Source organism: Osmia lignaria, chromosome 6 (assembly GCF_051020975.1).
Source record: "Osmia lignaria lignaria isolate PbOS001 chromosome 6, iyOsmLign1, whole genome shotgun sequence".
Lineage (NCBI taxonomy): Eukaryota > Metazoa > Arthropoda > Insecta > Hymenoptera > Megachilidae > Osmia > Osmia lignaria.
In genome coordinates this window covers 2,158,160-2,175,449 of record NC_135037.1, presented here as the reverse complement: position 1 = coordinate 2,175,449, position 17,290 = coordinate 2,158,160, and the positions used below count along the sequence as shown (strand labels likewise).

At 34.0% G+C, this 17,290-nt stretch overlaps 4 protein-coding genes across 9 annotated transcripts; 2 read left to right on the top strand and 2 right to left on the bottom strand.

Moving 5' to 3' along the window:
- Positions 1–213: 213 nt before the first annotated feature.
- On the bottom strand, positions 214–7,857 carry Plc21C (Phospholipase C at 21C). 5 transcript variants are annotated; one of them, XM_034317770.2, is made up of 18 exons: positions 7,751–7,857; positions 6,878–6,981; positions 6,645–6,791; positions 5,850–6,121; positions 5,670–5,754; positions 5,183–5,600; positions 4,973–5,093; positions 4,700–4,895; positions 4,295–4,622; positions 4,021–4,212; positions 3,751–3,960; positions 3,356–3,675; positions 2,875–3,192; positions 2,752–2,796; positions 2,478–2,679; positions 2,184–2,406; positions 1,605–2,112; positions 214–1,528 (listed from the first exon to the last, which is right to left on the bottom strand). In XM_034317770.2, the coding sequence occupies exons 2-18, from the start codon at positions 6,974–6,976 to the stop codon at positions 1,406–1,408; spliced, it is 3,807 nt and encodes a 1,268-aa protein (XP_034173661.1). In that variant the 5' UTR covers positions 6,977–6,981; positions 7,751–7,857; the 3' UTR covers positions 214–1,405. The 5 variants fall into 5 exon arrangements, with proteins under 5 accessions (XP_034173661.1, XP_034173660.1, XP_034173659.1 ...); XM_034317769.2 differs by lacking the exon at positions 7,751–7,857 and adding an exon at positions 7,429–7,569; XM_034317768.2 differs by lacking the exon at positions 7,751–7,857 and having other exon boundaries at positions 6,878–7,321.
- On the bottom strand, positions 7,468–9,725 carry cnir (cornichon-like protein). Its single transcript, XM_034317825.2, has 4 exons — positions 9,585–9,725; positions 9,262–9,330; positions 8,916–9,169; positions 7,468–8,838 (listed from the first exon to the last, which is right to left on the bottom strand). The coding sequence occupies exons 1-4, from the start codon at positions 9,663–9,665 to the stop codon at positions 8,769–8,771; spliced, it is 474 nt and encodes a 157-aa protein (XP_034173716.1). The 5' UTR covers positions 9,666–9,725; the 3' UTR covers positions 7,468–8,768.
- Positions 9,726–9,983: 258 nt separating this feature from the next.
- Positions 9,984–12,084, top strand: IFT57 (intraflagellar transport 57). Its single transcript, XM_034317798.2, has 7 exons — positions 9,984–10,124; positions 10,217–10,376; positions 10,456–10,737; positions 10,813–10,978; positions 11,050–11,158; positions 11,218–11,559; positions 11,615–12,084. The coding sequence occupies exons 2-7, from the start codon at positions 10,219–10,221 to the stop codon at positions 11,779–11,781; spliced, it is 1,224 nt and encodes a 407-aa protein (XP_034173689.2). The 5' UTR covers positions 9,984–10,124; positions 10,217–10,218; the 3' UTR covers positions 11,782–12,084.
- Positions 12,085–12,385: 301 nt separating this feature from the next.
- On the top strand, positions 12,386–17,223 carry LOC117601251 (protein croquemort). Of its 2 annotated transcripts, none has more exons than XM_034317786.2 (9): positions 12,386–12,525; positions 15,141–15,276; positions 15,335–15,498; positions 15,567–15,708; positions 15,794–15,997; positions 16,087–16,298; positions 16,379–16,670; positions 16,742–16,815; positions 16,886–17,223. In XM_034317786.2, exons 2-9 carry the CDS (start codon positions 15,163–15,165, stop codon positions 17,151–17,153), a joined length of 1,470 nt encoding a protein of 489 aa, XP_034173677.1. In that variant the 5' UTR covers positions 12,386–12,525; positions 15,141–15,162; the 3' UTR covers positions 17,154–17,223. The 2 variants fall into 2 exon arrangements, with proteins under 2 accessions (XP_034173677.1, XP_034173679.1); XM_034317788.2 differs by lacking the exon at positions 12,386–12,525 and adding an exon at positions 14,487–15,015.
- The last annotated feature ends 67 nt before the right edge of the window (positions 17,224–17,290 follow it).

Genomic DNA, 17,290 nt, shown 5'->3' with positions numbered 1-17,290 from the left:
TAATATGTATGTGTAATATCGAATTACTTAAAATATCGTACGATTAGAAACAACAAGGACAATGTTACAGCGTAACATTTTTGATTGTCTTCCTAGAAGAGGCTCGCCCCAAAACGTTTTCTTTTTTCTTTTTCTTTCTTTTAATTTCGCCTTCGACTGTGAAACAGCCGCAGTGTGAAATCGCGCGGTACAAAAACGCTGGAAACGTTACCGTTTTTCTTTTTTTTTTTTTTTCGTTTTTTAATATTTACTCGTCTCTTTTCTTCTTTGCATCTCTTCTTCATTTTTTTGGTTCGCTTTCATTTTTTTAGCGTACGCAATACGGGCTACTCGAAAAATTGTCTTTATACGGAGTACTTTCAGTCAAAAAAATATATCAAATCACGCATACGCCCATCCGAATCTTAAAACCTCGCCGCGTCCCTTACACCTCTAGGCCAAAGAGATTCCATCCTCGTTGGTGTACGTACTTTTCTTCTTTTCGTTTCATTGTCGCCGATCGTGTTGGCGATCCTACGATTTTACACTTTTGGAACGCGACTCAGCATCGGTCTCTCTTCTAATTAAATAACGCCTTATACATATAATAACAAGATTAAATAGTAGCACTTAGAAACGTTATTCCTTATTTAGAATCATGTACCTCTTCTCACGTGATCTCGTTCTTTTGCTCTGGCGCCATTCTCTGGAAATTTCGTCAACTTGAAAAACGGAACGTAATCCCGACGCTGGGCGGCGATGGTCTCGAGTATAATGAGAAACAGTGCGTTTAATACTGTGCGTAAGTAAAATATCGAATCGAAGAAGAAAACATAGAATTCGCTTCTTTATATTGTCGAACACAACGGTCAATGATACTTATTCGCGTTGAGATCAAAGTGGCATCGATTGGAAGATCAATCGACGCTCGTTGCTGATCTTTCAAAAAACAAAATGAAATCAAAGATTTTTCGAACAAAATGGAAAATCGTCTTTTAACGGGCTGATCGATATCGAACCTTTCGAACGAGCCTATACATGATAAAATCTCAAACGTCAAGAAAAAAAAAGAAATTCTTTGTACGCGAGACTTCGTAAACGAACCATTCCAGAACAATTTGCTTGAAATTTCACAGTGTTCTGTTCGTCGAAATCGTACACTCCCTCTTAAATGCTGTACACGTTGCAAAAAAGACTTTCTCAGAAGTGGATAAAATTATTTTAGCAAAACACAGGTAACTGCGTAGATTTCACGAATTCCCTACCGTTCTCGATACAGTATACGCCATGATTTTTTTATCCTTCGGAGAAGTAAAATCCGTTGTTGTCTTCCTGAACCGGATTACACTTTCGGCAAAATTACCATAGGTTTGGAAAATTTCCAAACCGTGTCAGGTTAAAACCAAGATACCATCTATCGTTTCAGTCAATACATATTCCCGCTAAGTGATTCCGGCATACTGGTTCCGCCGGATGGAGATAAAGGCAGCTCTCCGCTTTCGAATTTACTACAACGACTACTGTACTCCGCCATTAGGGTAGCTTTTACCTGAAACACGAATGAATAGTTTAAAACATCGGACAGACGACTTGAATACAAATAAAGAGGATGATGAGTCTTTTACTTTAGCCCTTTCTTCTTCGAGTCTTTGCCGAACTTCTTCGTGCTGTCGTTCCAGTTCTGCCCTTCTTTTCTCATAAATTTTCGTCAATCGAGTACACTCGTTCACACCCTTTTCAACAGTCGACTTAGCCACTTCTCGTTTCATACGATCCAGTTCCGCTTTGTCTTTATGTACTTTTGCCAACTGTTTTACCTCACCGTGCCTGGTAGCTTGAAGTTTCCTCATAACATCGGCAGTTTCTCGTTCCAATAGTACTCTTAATGTTTTCAACTGGTTAGATTGAGAGGTTTTCATTACTTTCTCCACGGTTGTGAATAGGCTTTCGTAATACTTTTCCTGAAGTTCGCGTTCCTGTTGAACGTGAGCTTTGCACACAGCTAAGAAACGTTCACTCTGACTTCTGGGTAATCCCTTTGGAGCTCCGCCATTACCTTCACGATTTTCTAAATCCGTACACTCTGACGTCTCGGCCAGAGCTAACGTGCTCAATCCTACCTCGCTAGAAAAGCTGTAGAAGAAATATAAACATTTATGTAAAGCTCATGAGTGAAATCTTTCTGATAAAAGTCTACAACTTACATGTTTCTGCTTGACAACCGCTTCACTAATTTGTGGCTCATATAAAACTTCGATTTGTGCTTTTCACCGTCCAGAGAACTTTTTTGCGATTGTACCCTTAATTTTTCTTTCTCGTGTTTCTTTCGTAAAGATTCCAATTTCTTTTCCAATTCCATTTTCTTCTCTCTGACAAGCTTATTTTCCATTAATTTCTCTAACGATTCAGCTACTACTTCGTCGAGCACTACAATATTATAATAAAGAATAACGTTTGACTGTTAAATGCAATGCGAAAAAGATATAATCGACACGTACTGCCACTGGCATTGATCGGACTTTTATTGCTAGAAGCTTCAACAACTTGAACCGGTGGAGCTGGAGTTCCATCATCGGCATCTTGCGTTTCGGACGTATTTGTAGTTGCAATAGATGGCCTACCGTGCACATTGCTAGATGTTGAAATAGGTGTCGGTAGTTCACCCACAGATTGTAATCTTTTCGTTTTGACAGTTTCCTCCTGCAACAAAATATTTAAGCCTAAGTATAAATCAGTTAACATTAGTCAACATTTTCTATCCCATAAACTTACAGTTGGCTTAGAAGAACTTGCTCCTTCACCAACTTTCGGCTTATCCTATAAAATGTTAGTACCCGTGTGTTAGTGTATTATTTAGTTAGTAGATAAACAACTGTTCAACGTTTCAAACCTTACATCAACTTCATCTGACGGGGCCTCCAGACAATCTGTAAGAACTGACAATTGCTTTTCTCTCTTCTCTATTTCACTCTGGTATTTAATCGGATTCGCCAAAGCCTCGGCTAGCTCGCTAAGCCCATCTGGAACGTAATCTTTCACAATAACTTGTAGGAATAAACTTGCTAAAGGTAATGGTTGACCACACTCGGTTCTAAGAGCAACGTGTCGATATCCAGGACATAGTCCAACTACTGGCAATACCCTGTGACCTATTAGACGACCTGACTCTTCGTATGCAGCAATTCTGATCGAAGCTAATTCAGGTAACACAACCTAACGAAATATAAACGAGATTCTTTTGTAAATACATATTTACAATATCGAGTACAGCAGACTACCCTCCCATACGGGAGGAGAGTAATCCCCATTTTCCATGGGAAAGTCTACCATACTCGGCACTGTACACTTAACAAACACGATTGAAATTGATTCTTACTTTTTTGAATACAAAAGGTTCTTCATCGTATACAGGATTAATTCCATTGTTTGGAACAATTTTCGTACGGAATTTCTTTCTTACTGTGTCTGCTGGTAAACCATACATATCCACTTCAACGTAAGTACCCACTCTTTTGTCTGTTAAAAACTGAGCCGATATTACATGTATGTGAACTGTTCCTGCTATGATACCATCCACAGTTGATTCTGCGAAAGGATCTAATCGACGATCCTTTCGCCTCATGAATTCCGGTTTCATGAGATAACCGCAACGCTGATTGTATTCAAAGATACCCAGATTTAACTGCATTGCAAGGTCTAATAAAAGAGAGGAAATTAAAGAATGTTACTACTCTACAAAACAAACATAGATAAAATTACAGAGTTACATACCAAGTGTTTGATAATTTAATGCAACTAATTGACAACCAGCATTCCAAAATACTTGAGGCATAAAATTACTAGAATCAAAACGCGTGCCTGCTGGATATACTCTTGATAGCTGATGCTTATTGTAATTTACAAATTCAAGTGGTCGTTCCTTCAAAAGAGTTGTAGCTTGTTTTTCGTCGAATGACGACATCTCGTACATACGGTTTTTTTCTGTAACAATCAATATAAATAAATAAAAATATATTGATATTGTTATACACATTAACTTACTTTCAGCTGATTCGAAACTATTGAAATGAACAGGTTGTACGTAATTAACTAAGGCTGAAATTTCTGCCCCAGCTTCCGTTTCCTTAGCGCTAGACGCTACTTTATCAGGTGCAGGCACTTTGTCATCCATCCTTAATTTAATATCCTCCACGTTTGATTCATCTTCTTCCGTACTTGATTCTTCTTCTTCATCTAAAGCAATAAATATTTCGAGTTTAAATTAATATTTTCAGCTTCTGATTGTGAAGTTTCATTTATTTCTTCTAATGCTAACCATCGTCGTCTTGAGCACTATCTTTGCTGCCTTGTCTTTGTTGCAACATTGGAGGATGCGAAATATCTCCGTTTCCAATCTGCTGATCATTGTTATCACCTCCTTCGGCTTGAGGAACAACGTCCGGCGGTGGACCATTCTCTCCATCAACACTTTCATTTGCTACCCCATTATCTTCGTTTTCTTGGGCTCCTTCTTCAACCTCTGATACTGGTGTTTGTTGCTTTTTCTTATGTTTTTTATGGTGATGATGATGTTTCTTCTTATTCTTTATTATAATTTTACGTTTCAACAAAGACGGAGGTGGTAACTCTTGGCCAGGTTCCAGCTAATACGAAAAGAAATCTAACTAGAATCATGACTGATAGGGCAGAATAATAGAAACCGTGATTGCGTGAAAAATACCTTATGAGATTCAAGAGGGGCATCAAGCAACATTTCTCCAAACAATTCTCTACAATACTGAGCTATCTTAGCTTGCTGCCTTGGGTTACAATGATTTTCAAAACTAAGAATAACAGGATATTCTGATGTTTTGAAAGCACTTTCAGCAATTGCTTCAATTACATCCCGTGCATAAATTTCAGGTACAAATGTATATCTAAGCAGAAAATTATTTTCAACTGTTTGCACACTTAAATCAGCTGAATTAAGTAATTGTTTAACAAATAATCGTACCCATGGACAATGACAGGTTCATCAAATTTTCCATTCCAAAAGTCCAATTCCACGCATCGACAACCAGCAAGTAAGCACTGACGATATATTTCTACGGAACTTTTTCCGGTAAGTTGATGTCCTACAAAAGTGCAACAAAATAATGTTAAACAATGTTTACAATACATTTATATCATTAATTAAGGAAAAAAAGTCAAAAGAACTGCAAACCTGTTAAGTATGTATTGTGACTAGAATTTATGAAGTAATGCGCAAGCGGTTGCTCCATATCATCCGACAATTCAAGTTTCGACAAAGCAACGATTGGATTATCCTCGCTCATCAAATACCTTAAAAATCCATCGAAACTTAACTGACCCCGACTGGCATTACATTTATTTGGTTCATATTGACTTATAATGTCTTTTGCTCTAGCTTCATTTGCATATGGATACAATATTTCATTTAGACGCGGATCTCTTTGCGTTTTGTTCAAAAATTCAACAAATTGAGTAACGGACATTAATCTACGTTTATTATTGCCTACAAGGGTTTCAAAAACTTTTTCAACATCCGATCGCTGAGTAAGAGACTTATAAAAGTTGAAGAAATCTTCAAATTGAAATTTTGGTAACGATATCATGTCATTCTGAAAACAAAATACATTGAGATTTTAGTATAAATTAAGGAATAATTATACCTGAAAGAAATTACTTACTTTTCCGGATGGAAAACCTGAAATATCGAGTGCTTTCTCGACACGCTTACGATCTTCTTTATTTTGCGCAAACATTTTTATTACGCTGAAATGACAATACATCAAATATATATACATATTTATGTATATATGTATAATTATTTTAATACACACACACACATATATACAAATTGTGCTCACTTCTTCACAGGAAATTTTCCTGATTTATCAGCTGTAAGTGTAAGCTTGGTATATGCTTTCTGCAGAAACATAGTTGTACTAGTATTGAGTAGAGTTAAATTATATGCAAGCTGAAAAATTTGCTCTGTCCAATGTTGTGCAATTTCTGCACTGGTTGTACAAAAGTTAATAAAATTCATATTGACAAAATCAGATCCATAACAAATCGTCACTGTCTTTTCCTCCAATGAATCTTGAAAGCCCACTGTCACAATAGATTTCAGTTTAGGATCCTGAAAACCATTTTATGATTAAATAAACACATTTAATATGAATGGCCACAGACTTTCAATGCAACAACTCTAACAAAGTTTGTCCGCATAAAATCAGATTATACACATTATAATCAAAACAATAGCTGGTTTTACAATAAGCTACTAATACACAGTGAAAGTGCAAACAAAGCCACTTTATGTGCTGTTTATTGATTTATAGGAAAATGAAACAGATAAGAATTGCTCTCCTTTCTCCATAACTACGATTATTTCCACTGTGTATAAAGATAGGTGTGACTGAAAAAAATGAACTACATTGAAGACATAAAGTAGGTAATATTCTATTTATAGATTTGTCAATAATTATCGTGTGTTGGTGGTATGCATCATTAGCATCCATGCAAAAGCATGATATAATTATAGAAAGACAAGCTACTTCATTTCTAAATGCTAAATATCTGATACATATTGATACACTGAACTAATGAATCATTCGGTTTTTTAATTTTTAACTTGTATCCAACTAGTTGTAGTTTCGTACCTTTGGTACTTTAGCATATTTTCCAGTGCGGGTATCTCTTATTATAGCAATATCCAACATTTCCATCTCGTTATGTTGATCCACCCAATGCAAATAAAATCCAAACTTGTCTACCCTTAATGTCACAGGAGTTGCTATACCAGAGTCCTATGGAGAAATAAAATAAACAAAACAATTATAAACATTTGTCAATTATAAATTGTTCTATTTAAATATTTACGTATAACTCTCACCTCGTCCCATTTAAGAAATTTTTCTCCATTTTGCAACTGTTTAGAGACCTCGACAGGCCTAAATTGCAAAGGACTACCTGTTGTCTTGTTACCTGCCATACTGCCTGAAGGATATTACAAGCAGATTTGTATAGAATTAATATTATCTCCTAGTACAAGTGCACTAGTATAGGAGAAAGTGATCCAGGCTGATTATGCCAATGGCAACAATAACAAGCACGAGGACGTTGATAACCACAATGAAGATGACGACAATGACGACTGCTGTAACGAAAACCACGTCGTTGACAGTGGCAATTGAGAACAGGGCGATGACGGCGGTGACGGCGTTGACGACAGCAGCCTTGCTACCAGCAATGACGACGGCGACGACCACGACGACGAGGACGATGATAACAGCGGCGGTGAAGATGATAGATGCGGTGGTAACGATATCAGCGACGGTGAAAACAACGGCGGCGACGACGACGGCGACGACGGCGACGACGACGTCGACGTAAGCCTCATCGAGAATCTCCTAAGCATTAGGCGCACCTCGGGAACCACCTTACCTTGACAAGTGCCGTTGCTTAATCATCCGTGATAGAAGATGCGACTGTAACTCGACGACGACGTCGTCGTCGTCGCCGTCGTCGCAAAATTCTGACGGGTACCGTCTTGCGAGTATCGATAAGAGATTCGTAGAGTTTTCAGTGAACATCGACGATGTCAGTTTCAGTTAACTGAACGTTTCAAAGATAAAAAACAAATCGCGAAATTGTGGAACCACTGACAAGTATCTCGAAGTGTACGGAAAGGAGAAGACAGCTTAACACGTATGTTCCACGATAAAAGGAGCTTTTCAATTAATATGCACCGCGAAAGTTTTCGTACTTCTGGGCACTCGCGCATTCACTTGGTCCAGAAAAGCATCCTTCCGCGCGCCGTACCGACGATGATCCGAGCAGATCCGAACACCGCCACCCGTCACCCGTCAACAGTCGCCAGTTACCCTCGTCGCCAGGAGGCGCTCAAACTCTTTCACAGCCACCAGATTATGCTAGAACGCACTACACGTGCGCCTATCGCGCTCAAATTGATTTTAACGCGAACCGTGATATTCAATAAAGCTACCACTTAAAGCTCTTTCAGCGTTATTCTAATCGCATCATTATCTATAAATAGGTTCTTATTCTTTCAATTGATGAACTACCTTGATAATTCATTCTTTTACTTTTGTAACGCTACATAAGACACATTATTAGCTCACGCTCAAATGTAATTTGATGATTTCAGCAAAACTTGATACTGTCTAATTTTGGTCTTACCTAAAAATAGATATATGCCCTCCACGCAGAAAAAAAACTAATCAACTGCAACGAGTTCATTAAATCGATCCAATCTTATCCTGCGGCCAATAAGCTCGAATCAATTTGATTTAACGCCCGGTGACTAAACAAGCCGTTAAATTCTTTACTATACTCTTAATAATACCGTGATATTTAAAACATCAATTAGAAAATAAATTTCAAAGGATTTAATCTTCTTTGTATATAATACTTATGCAATATTGTGTTATCCTTATAACAATTGTTATAAGATTACTTCTTTTCAATTACAGTTCCTGTTTTATCTATAATACCTTTGTTAACTACAACATTGCAATTTTCCTTTCTTATCACATGTAATGCTTATAATTAAATTAACATAAGAATTTCTACAATCTCATGGAAGTCCTATATTCAAGGGATCTTAGTCCTTAAAGGTATCCTAAGTTGTGATTGGAAATGGTTACTTCTTTTATCCATTCTAACAAAATTTCATTTGGCATAATTAACATAGAAATAAATAAATGATCACACATGACTGAAGTAAAAGACAAAGATGTATAAAAGTTTAAATGTTATCACTGTTATTCTGTATGTAATATTTCATCTTCATTCCTGTTGATTGGATCCCCTTTTAATAATGCAATAATCATGCTGAAAAAAAAAACAGTGTATAACAATAATTGTTCATTTAATCACAACTATAATGCATATATTTGTAGTATACATACCAATAAAGATAAATAAAAAAGAAAATAAGATAGTATCCAAGATAGATCATACAATCTCTTGTATGCCTCTTTAACTGGCCACGATTGTGAATCTCTGTGGGATCATAAACTCCCATATTGCCACTAGGTACACCAAAATATTCATAGAGCAGCCACAATGTCATTGGTAAATTTACCAAGCACAATATTAACTGCCCATGTGTTAATAATAAAAACTCTAAAAATGAATGTGCTACTAACTTTGGTACCACCCACTGCAAAATTTTATTTGAAGTTTGTTAACTGTGTTTTACTTACATATATGTGTAAATTTTATTTAAGAGTAATAAAATCATAAAAAGTTTACCGTATTTAACTTTGAACAACACTGTTGTGCATTTAAATAGTCACATTCTAAATCTGATAAAGTTATGACCTATGTAATTTAGATAAGGAATATAACTGTATACTTGTTAATGAGAAAAAAGGTACTTTGAACAACTTTACAGTTGAATATAGCGCCAGTACAGGTGCTTCAACATTGTAAAAACAAATATATTATTGAAATCCCTAGGCATGTTTTTTACTAAAATACCTGTAGAATTCAACAATTAACTAATCAAGTTAAATAAACAACAGAAAATGTAACTGAGTAACATTCTGTTTGATTGTAAAACATAAAAAGGATACGAAATACACCAAAAGGAAAAGTACCGAACCGGTATCGATTAAAGCTAATACAAACAAGAGCGGTTCGGATATTAGACCCATTCTAATGATCTATTATTATATATTGACATTCAATTGCATTAGGAACGTATCTGATAATCATATGGTATTTTCCTTGTAGGCCAGTACACTGCAAATGTTTATCACGCAGAAATTTTAATAAACCTAAGAGAAAACTAAATGTGACCGATTGTCAAAATCAACAAAATGAACAACTCACGATGCTACCAACTATCAGAGTTGATGAAACTGCTTTTAGAGCTACGTTGATGCAAGTGTTGAAAACTTTACCGACAGTCCCTAGAAAAATTTTCAGAAACGAGTTCTCACCTGTTTACGCATATTTAAAGCGACCAAAGTGATCAATATTACATTGAAAAATTGAATGACACATTAAAATGAATATTTACCATATATCTATTGATGAATCAACTGTGTATTTCATGTATATACAAATATAAATAAATTATATATGAACCTTTTCAGAGATAGTATACAAAGGTAAAAATTACAAATTTTAAAACATAGTTTATAACTGTATAATTACATTTGCAATTTGCACATGTGATACTGAAATAAAATTACAATTACAGAAATGTTCCGAGAAGCTCCAAAAGTTATAATAGAAGATGGGTCTTCTCCGTCTGCCCCTTATGTTGTATATATCAGAATGGAAGATCTGTTAGAGAAATTAAAACTATTAAATTATGACACAGAATTTTTACCAGAATTTAAAATAAAAGCTATCAATAGGTAGCTATAATAATTGCATATGAAATAACATACTCAAGCAATGTATAAATTTATAATAACAAATCTATTTAACATATAGGAACTATTTTGTAACACAGACAAATCCAGGAGAACAATTTTATACATTTACATCACTGGCTGCATGGTTAATCAGAAAGAGTGGCCAAAATTTTGAACCTCCACAAGAAGCAGATGATCCTAATGCCACTATAGCTTTGATACTAGATTATTTACGAGATATCAATGTATCAATAGAATTCCCACCTAACAAACTTAAGCAAGGCAGTGGTGAACATGCTATTTATGTTTTAGATAACTTAGCAGATCAAGCATTAAAGACACAAAAATTTCAGTGGAAGAAGTAAATTTCTTAAATATGTATAACAAAAGTATCAGTATCATATTTCAGTATTATATGAATGAATAATACTTTTAGAGTAGATATACCTCCTGATGAACCAAGTAGTGAACCAGATGTAGAAGATGATGATGCAGAATTAATTCTAGAAAAAGTAGAGGAAGAAATGATGGCTGAGTATGATGATGAAGATGAAGATATTTTACATATAGATGATATAACAAAACTGTATGGTCAGAATTTTGTGAGTAAATTCACACAGCCATTTACAACATGTAGAAAATGTAGATTTAAACGTTCTGTCATTTTTTCTAGAATGACACACAGAAACCAGATGATATATTAGAGTCTAAAACAAATAGGGAAGAGTGGCAATTAGAATTAGAAAGAGTTTTACCTCAATTAAAAGTAACTGTTAAAACAGGTATTGAATGCTTAATAAACATTTAGAAATCAAATTACCAAAAAAGTTATTTCATTTAGATTCAAGAGATTGGAGATCACACATAGAACAAATGAAACAGTTCCATACAAATATTGGAACAAATCTGACTGGAACTAAAAGTCAATTAGATAAACTACGTACTGATATAACAAGTGCCTTAGACAAAGTAAAAGCAAGGGAATCATATTTAAACAGACAACTTGATCCTATTTTGAAGGAGTATCAAACACTTCAGGATGAATTATCAAAAATAAAAGAACAATATCGGGATGTTAGTGGAGGTGTAACAGAAAGGACAAGAATATTTAATAAATTAACAGAGGAATTAGAACATGTCAAAAAAGAAATGGATGAGAGAGGCTCAAGCATGACTGATGGAAGTAAGTATTAAATAGTATGTTACATGAATTTATTAGTGACGATTGTCTTTTGTAGCCCCGCTTATAAACATAAAAAAGACGATTACCAAAATGAAGAACGAAATTTCTGAAATGAACGTTCGGATTGGCGTGTTAGAATATAGTCTTATGTGTGCGAGGATACGAGATCGTACGCAGTTGCAAGAAGATATGAATAATACAAATGGTATCGTGATAATTTGAGTTATTAAACAGCATTTTGTTACATAACTGCTTTGTTGTTGTTCGTGTGGTAAACTTAACACTTAATATCAATTGTACCGAATTATACCATCGGTACTTTATTATTTTCAAATACGTTTCATGCACATCGTTACAGTTTAGTCATTAACAAGGGTCCAATAAGCTACCGTCCAAAACTATTTTTATAAACTTTCTACGTGTAAACAAAATGTTCAATTTGCAAAAACCAATTGTTTGGCACGTTTTCTCTGAATGCAATTACAATCAATAAACTGTTGCAGCAATGTAAAATACATTTGTAATACTTATTCGCTTTCATTACGACTTTCAAAGTGAATTCCTTGTTTCTAGTGACGTAATTAAAACCGAGTAAATGGAAACGTATGATTGAAAGTTTGAAAGTGATTTGAAAGAATCTTGCACATTCGATTCGTGCGTTAGAGTATGAGAAAGTATTTTCACCTAATTCCTACTGATGGACAAGATTGAAACAGAGGGAACACAGCTCTGGCAATCCACCGATCCCTACTTTGGTCATTCCTCGATCGGCCTTGCATCAGCTCACCGCGAGCTGGTCAACTAAAAGTTTGCGCAGGCCAGTCGTCGGGTAATCTCTCGTGTTCGCGTTACCTTTGGACGTGACACTGTCTCGCTGTGTATTAATAACGAGACGGTCTATGACCAGTAACATGTGTCAAGAGTAAACAGCCTCACAGTATGAGAAGCATCTAATGATACAAACAGGTTCGTAGTTCGTAATCAATACAGTACGATTATATCCATACGCACCAATTTACAATCATCCACTTAGATTACTAATCTAATACACGTGTTCTTAATTTTTTCCTTTTTCAGTACCTACTGTTAATTTACTTACATTGATACGTACATTTTTAGAAGTGTATTTCTCTGAAAGATTAAAGCTTTTTCCAAGAGTCATTGACTCTTTTTATCTCCCTACTAGGATGCACTTTCTTTTCAGTTTGAAATATCTTCACATGCGTTTATAACACGTATGTGCCGATCTTTCCTCAACTTTCACCCGTATTTCAGCGCATAATTTTGAAGAGATTCGCTTCGTTTCAATGCTATTCCAACAAACTTGCTTACAGAATATTTTACCATGCTTAAAATAACTTTAACGTTAATCATTTGCATAATTTTAGTTATTGTGTTACGTAAAGAATAGACCAGCACTTGTCGGTTTTCCCGCGTCCTCGGTTGTTTTGTTAGGAAAGTGCATAAATTTTACAAAACCAGTACATAAGTAATTACAAGTAGATGACACATGCGTGCTCAATTCGTCACCAGTTTTCTTATGCACAATTAATCGGAATGAAATGGATACAGAAACGGTGAAATCATCGGTTCTTTGGTTTCTTGTTTAGTCTCATATCAATTATGCGTCGTACTCGGGCGTGTTGCGTTTTTTTAAAAATAGATCGATTAATGTGTTTTCGAATTCTTGGATCTATTTCAGCTTAACTTATAAAATACGTGTATAAAACTGGTTAAAAAAATTTAAGACTACTTCATTCATTATATCCTAAACACCTGTTTTCGTCTGTATACGAAAAGGAAGTTTTGAATAATTAAGTATTTACGTCTTTAAAAGTTTTGTATTCTGTCGTACTAGGAACGATTAATTGTCACTGTATCTAACAGGAAAAATCGCCTCACGATGATACTCAGTATCTAATCTTATTACGCTTAGAATTATACTTCATGTTCAGATTTGGTTTTGATAATAAAATAGGATATACTTCTAAGTGAAATGAATTTACTCGCCAGCTATTTAAGCTATCTAAATTAAATCATTTTACGAGGTTTTTGAATAATTGATATATCAGCACCTGAAAATGATAAGTTCGTCAGATGATTTACAGTTTTATCTTCATTTCGTGCTTAATTAATATAGCCTTGAATATTGAACGACTTTGAACTTTGTGCAACGAATGATAAGAAACATTGCTCTGATCTACAAAATTCTTTATTCGTTCTTCCGTTTCTGCGATTTAATTTCATTCTCATTATATTATTATTATAGAAAAATGTAATAGTTGCTAAAACATCATAAAATATTTGTAAATAAACTATAAGGTTATCATTCATACATTTAATTTTTCCAATCATCTGCAAACTTGTCTTATTGGCATATTAAACTTTGCCTTACAATTAGTAAATAGACGTTGTTCTCTGTCATGATATTAAATAAGCGATTACACTATTAAAGTACAGTAATAATAATGATAATGCTAATATAGGGTAATAACGAATCAGTATTATCAAAAGATTTATTTTATATATTTGATTACAATAATACATTTGCAAGTTTTAAAATCTGCTATCGTTAAAGATAACATAATCACATGAAAATACTTACAAATAATTACAAATACTTGAAAATTAAGATATGATGCCATATAATTATTCGTGTAATACGATAAAAGATCATGTTACGATGAATTTTCATATATTCGCGCCTACGGTCTGAGGTATGTATGTATACTTGAGGTCACGAGAGTCCATAACTAAGCGTGCAGGTTGGAAGATGGTGGGGGAACGCAGCGATGGTGGGGGAAAGCGATCCGCCAATCGCTTTCCACTTCCGCTGGAAGTATCACCAATCAGAGCGACAATGCGCAGAAAAGAACGAAAACTGGTCTTTTCGCAGTTATGGACTCTCGTGACATCAAGTATATGTATGTACATACATACATCAGGCGCAAGTGTTGCACTGTTTGCCAGTGAAAAGCGTTTTCGCACTCATGACTTATGTTTATTTAAGTAAATGCGACTGATTGTGAATTGGAGAAAGATATTATTTAAAATATTTGTTATCAAAGCTTCGGTGTTCTTAATTCTGATATGATTGGTATTAAATTGTAATCAATCAAAAGATAATTATCATTGCAGTAGCTTATTCTTATTAGGACGATAGGTACCTCAATAACTGTGCAACAATTTGTGTTGGGAAAAAAAACATGAATCGTGTGCATAAATTTCAATGGGTCAATATTATAATTTTACGACTGCTAATGAATATTTCATATTTAAGATGACTCGTATCGTTGATGTTATAAAATGTTATTTAAAAGATATTTTAAACAATAAATTGATAAACACATGATGTATATAGATAAAAAAAATTGCCTTGACTATGTGATTGATGTAGAGCTGCTGTAATTGAAGGAACAAAATTATAAAACACCTGAAAATTATTATTATTATTAAGTATGAATACAAAGAATTAATATCATTTTTATTTGAATAAATAAATTGATATTTATAGATGTTTTACTTATACACATAAATCAAAGAACTGCAATATTACAAAATATAATACTTATTTGTTACAGGTGAAAAACATCAATTAAAATAATGAATATTCGTACAAAGCTAGCCATCATCTTTGGTGTAGGTTTAGTAATAACACTTGTTGGATTAATAACAGGAATATGTTGGTCTTTAATTTATCAAGCACTTTTATATGCGGTGAGTATAAGAATAACATCTTAAGTTTATAATTATTACATACATTTTATCTTTATAGCAATTATCATTAACACCATCATCTACAAACTATGAACTTTGGAAAGCAACACCCATCCCTATGTATCTAAAAGTATACTTGTTCAATTTGACTAATCCAGATGATTTTACTGCTCTCAATGGATCAAAACCAAATTTTGTGGAAATGGGTCCTTACGTATTTAGGTATCAAGTTTACATTACACCCTATAATTTGCATTAACTTGGTTGTAACTAATACTTTTTAATGATAGCGAAGTTGATTACAAAGTAAACCAAACATGGAATGAAAATGGTACTATAACATATCAAAGGAAAAGGGTATGGCATTTTGAGGAATCAATGTCAAATGGTAGTTTATCTGATAATGTAACTAATATAAATGCTATAACAGCTGTATGTATCTTTTAATACCATTATATTTGAAAAATATGATTTTACATATGTAACAATGAATTTTGTTTACTTGTTTTTTTTTTAGAGTGTTGCATATGCATTACGACATAAGTCGTCTGGCTTACGTGGAATGGTAGATGGAGTAATGCGTGTAATAGATCAAAAATTGATAATCACCAAAACTGTAAATGAATTATTGTTCGAAGGTTACGATGATAAATTGCTAGACATAGCTCGACGATTGAATATGACTGAAATTCCATTCAATAAATTTGGTTGGTTTTTTAGTGTAAGTATTTTTTACAACATTAATAAAACAGAAATGAAGTTCAACAAAATTTATTGATTTCAAGTTGTTTAATATCTTATCATCTATAGAGAAATGGTTCTGCATCTTATGATGGAACATTTAACATGCTTACTGGTTCATCTAATTTACGTGACCTGGGGATATTAAAAGAATGGAATTTTAATGATACAGTCAGTTATTATCCTGGGCAATGTGGAGTAGTAAGTGGAACAAATGGTGATTTGTGGCCACCATTACCCAATAACGAGACTATTAGTTTCTTTGTATCTGATATTTGCACGTGAGTGTAATTTCACGTTAAAAATATGAAGTAATACCTCGTTGTTAATTTTTTCTATATTCTTTCAATTATGTTAATAGGAGTATGTCAGTGAAATACGATAACGTAACTGTTCACGAAGGATTGACTGGTGTTAGGTATATTAGCGATGATACGATACTCGATAATGGAACAAAAGTACCATCTCGACAATGCTATTGCCAGGGAGATTGCGTACCATCTGGAGCATTAAATATTTCAGCGTGTAAATGGGGTGCACCGGCATTCATTAGCTTACCCCACTTTTATTTGGCTGATCCGAGTTACCGAGAAAATATTACAGGAATGATTCCTGATAAAGAGAAACATGAACTTTCAATATCCTTAGAACCGGTAATAATCATAAGATAATAAATAAAAATCCTTTAATCTACCACATCATATAAACATTATAACTTTTATAGAAAACGGGAGTCCCACTAAAGGTACATGCACAATTGCAATTAAATATAATGGTTCTACATGATGATGTTATGAAGTAAGTTTCTTTTTCTAATGTAATATATTTTTATACAAATTGTAAGCTTAAATTCGCATAATATTTTCAGGTTATTTAAAAATGTTACGACTACCTTCGTCCCGACGCTATGGTTTACACAGGAAGCTACTTTAACTTCCAATTATGCTAGTATAGTCAAGTTCATTATAATTCTGGAATCATTGGGCAGTGTAACTTTGTTTGGTATTGCCGCTATTGGTATTTTAGTTTTAAGCATTGGTCTTTTCTTATGTATTCGACACAGTTTAAGAGGTGAGGAGAATCAAATTTTATTATCACAAAATGATTTTGTTGACGGTGGTGGTATCAATCATTGATTAATTATATTTTTAACGAAGAAATTATGAACTTATATAAAAAACAATTATGACCAATGTGACAGTTAGATAAGAAATAATTATCATCGTTAGAATTCAACAATTGAGAGCATTTATATATATATATATTTTTTTTT

Bases quoted from the DNA above. Each gene is read 5' to 3' on its own strand.
- Plc21C (XM_034317770.2), bottom strand. From the start codon at position 6,976: ATGGCAGGTAACAAGACAACAGGTAGTCCTTTGCAATTTAGGCCTGTC. The intron at 6,792-6,877 runs GTGAGAGTTATA...ATTTCTCCATAG, and splicing joins AATTTCTTAAATGGGACGAG to GACTCTGGTATAGCAACTCC. The intron at 2,680-2,751 runs GTAAGTTTATGG...ATTTTGTTGCAG, and splicing joins CAAGTTCTTCTAAGCCAACT to GAGGAAACTGTCAAAACGAA.
- IFT57 (XM_034317798.2), top strand. From the start codon at position 10,219: ATGTTCCGAGAAGCTCCAAAAGTTATAATAGAAGATGGGTCTTCTCCG. The intron at 11,159-11,217 runs GTATTGAATGCT...TATTTCATTTAG, and splicing joins AAAAGTAACTGTTAAAACAG to ATTCAAGAGATTGGAGATCA. The intron at 11,560-11,614 runs GTAAGTATTAAA...TGTCTTTTGTAG, and splicing joins CTCAAGCATGACTGATGGAA to CCCCGCTTATAAACATAAAA.
- cnir (XM_034317825.2), bottom strand. From the start codon at position 9,665: ATGGGTCTAATATCCGAACCGCTCTTGTTTGTATTAGCTTTAATCGAT. The intron at 9,170-9,261 runs GTAAACTTTTTA...AAAATTTTGCAG, and splicing joins GTTGTTCAAAGTTAAATACG to TGGGTGGTACCAAAGTTAGT. The intron at 8,839-8,915 runs GTATGTATACTA...TTTTTTTTTCAG, and splicing joins TTTTTTATTTATCTTTATTG to CATGATTATTGCATTATTAA.
- LOC117601251 (XM_034317786.2), top strand. From the start codon at position 15,163: ATGAATATTCGTACAAAGCTAGCCATCATCTTTGGTGTAGGTTTAGTA. The intron at 15,709-15,793 runs GTATGTATCTTT...TTTTTTTTTTAG, and splicing joins ATATAAATGCTATAACAGCT to AGTGTTGCATATGCATTACG. The intron at 16,299-16,378 runs GTGAGTGTAATT...TTATGTTAATAG, and splicing joins TTTGTATCTGATATTTGCAC to GAGTATGTCAGTGAAATACG.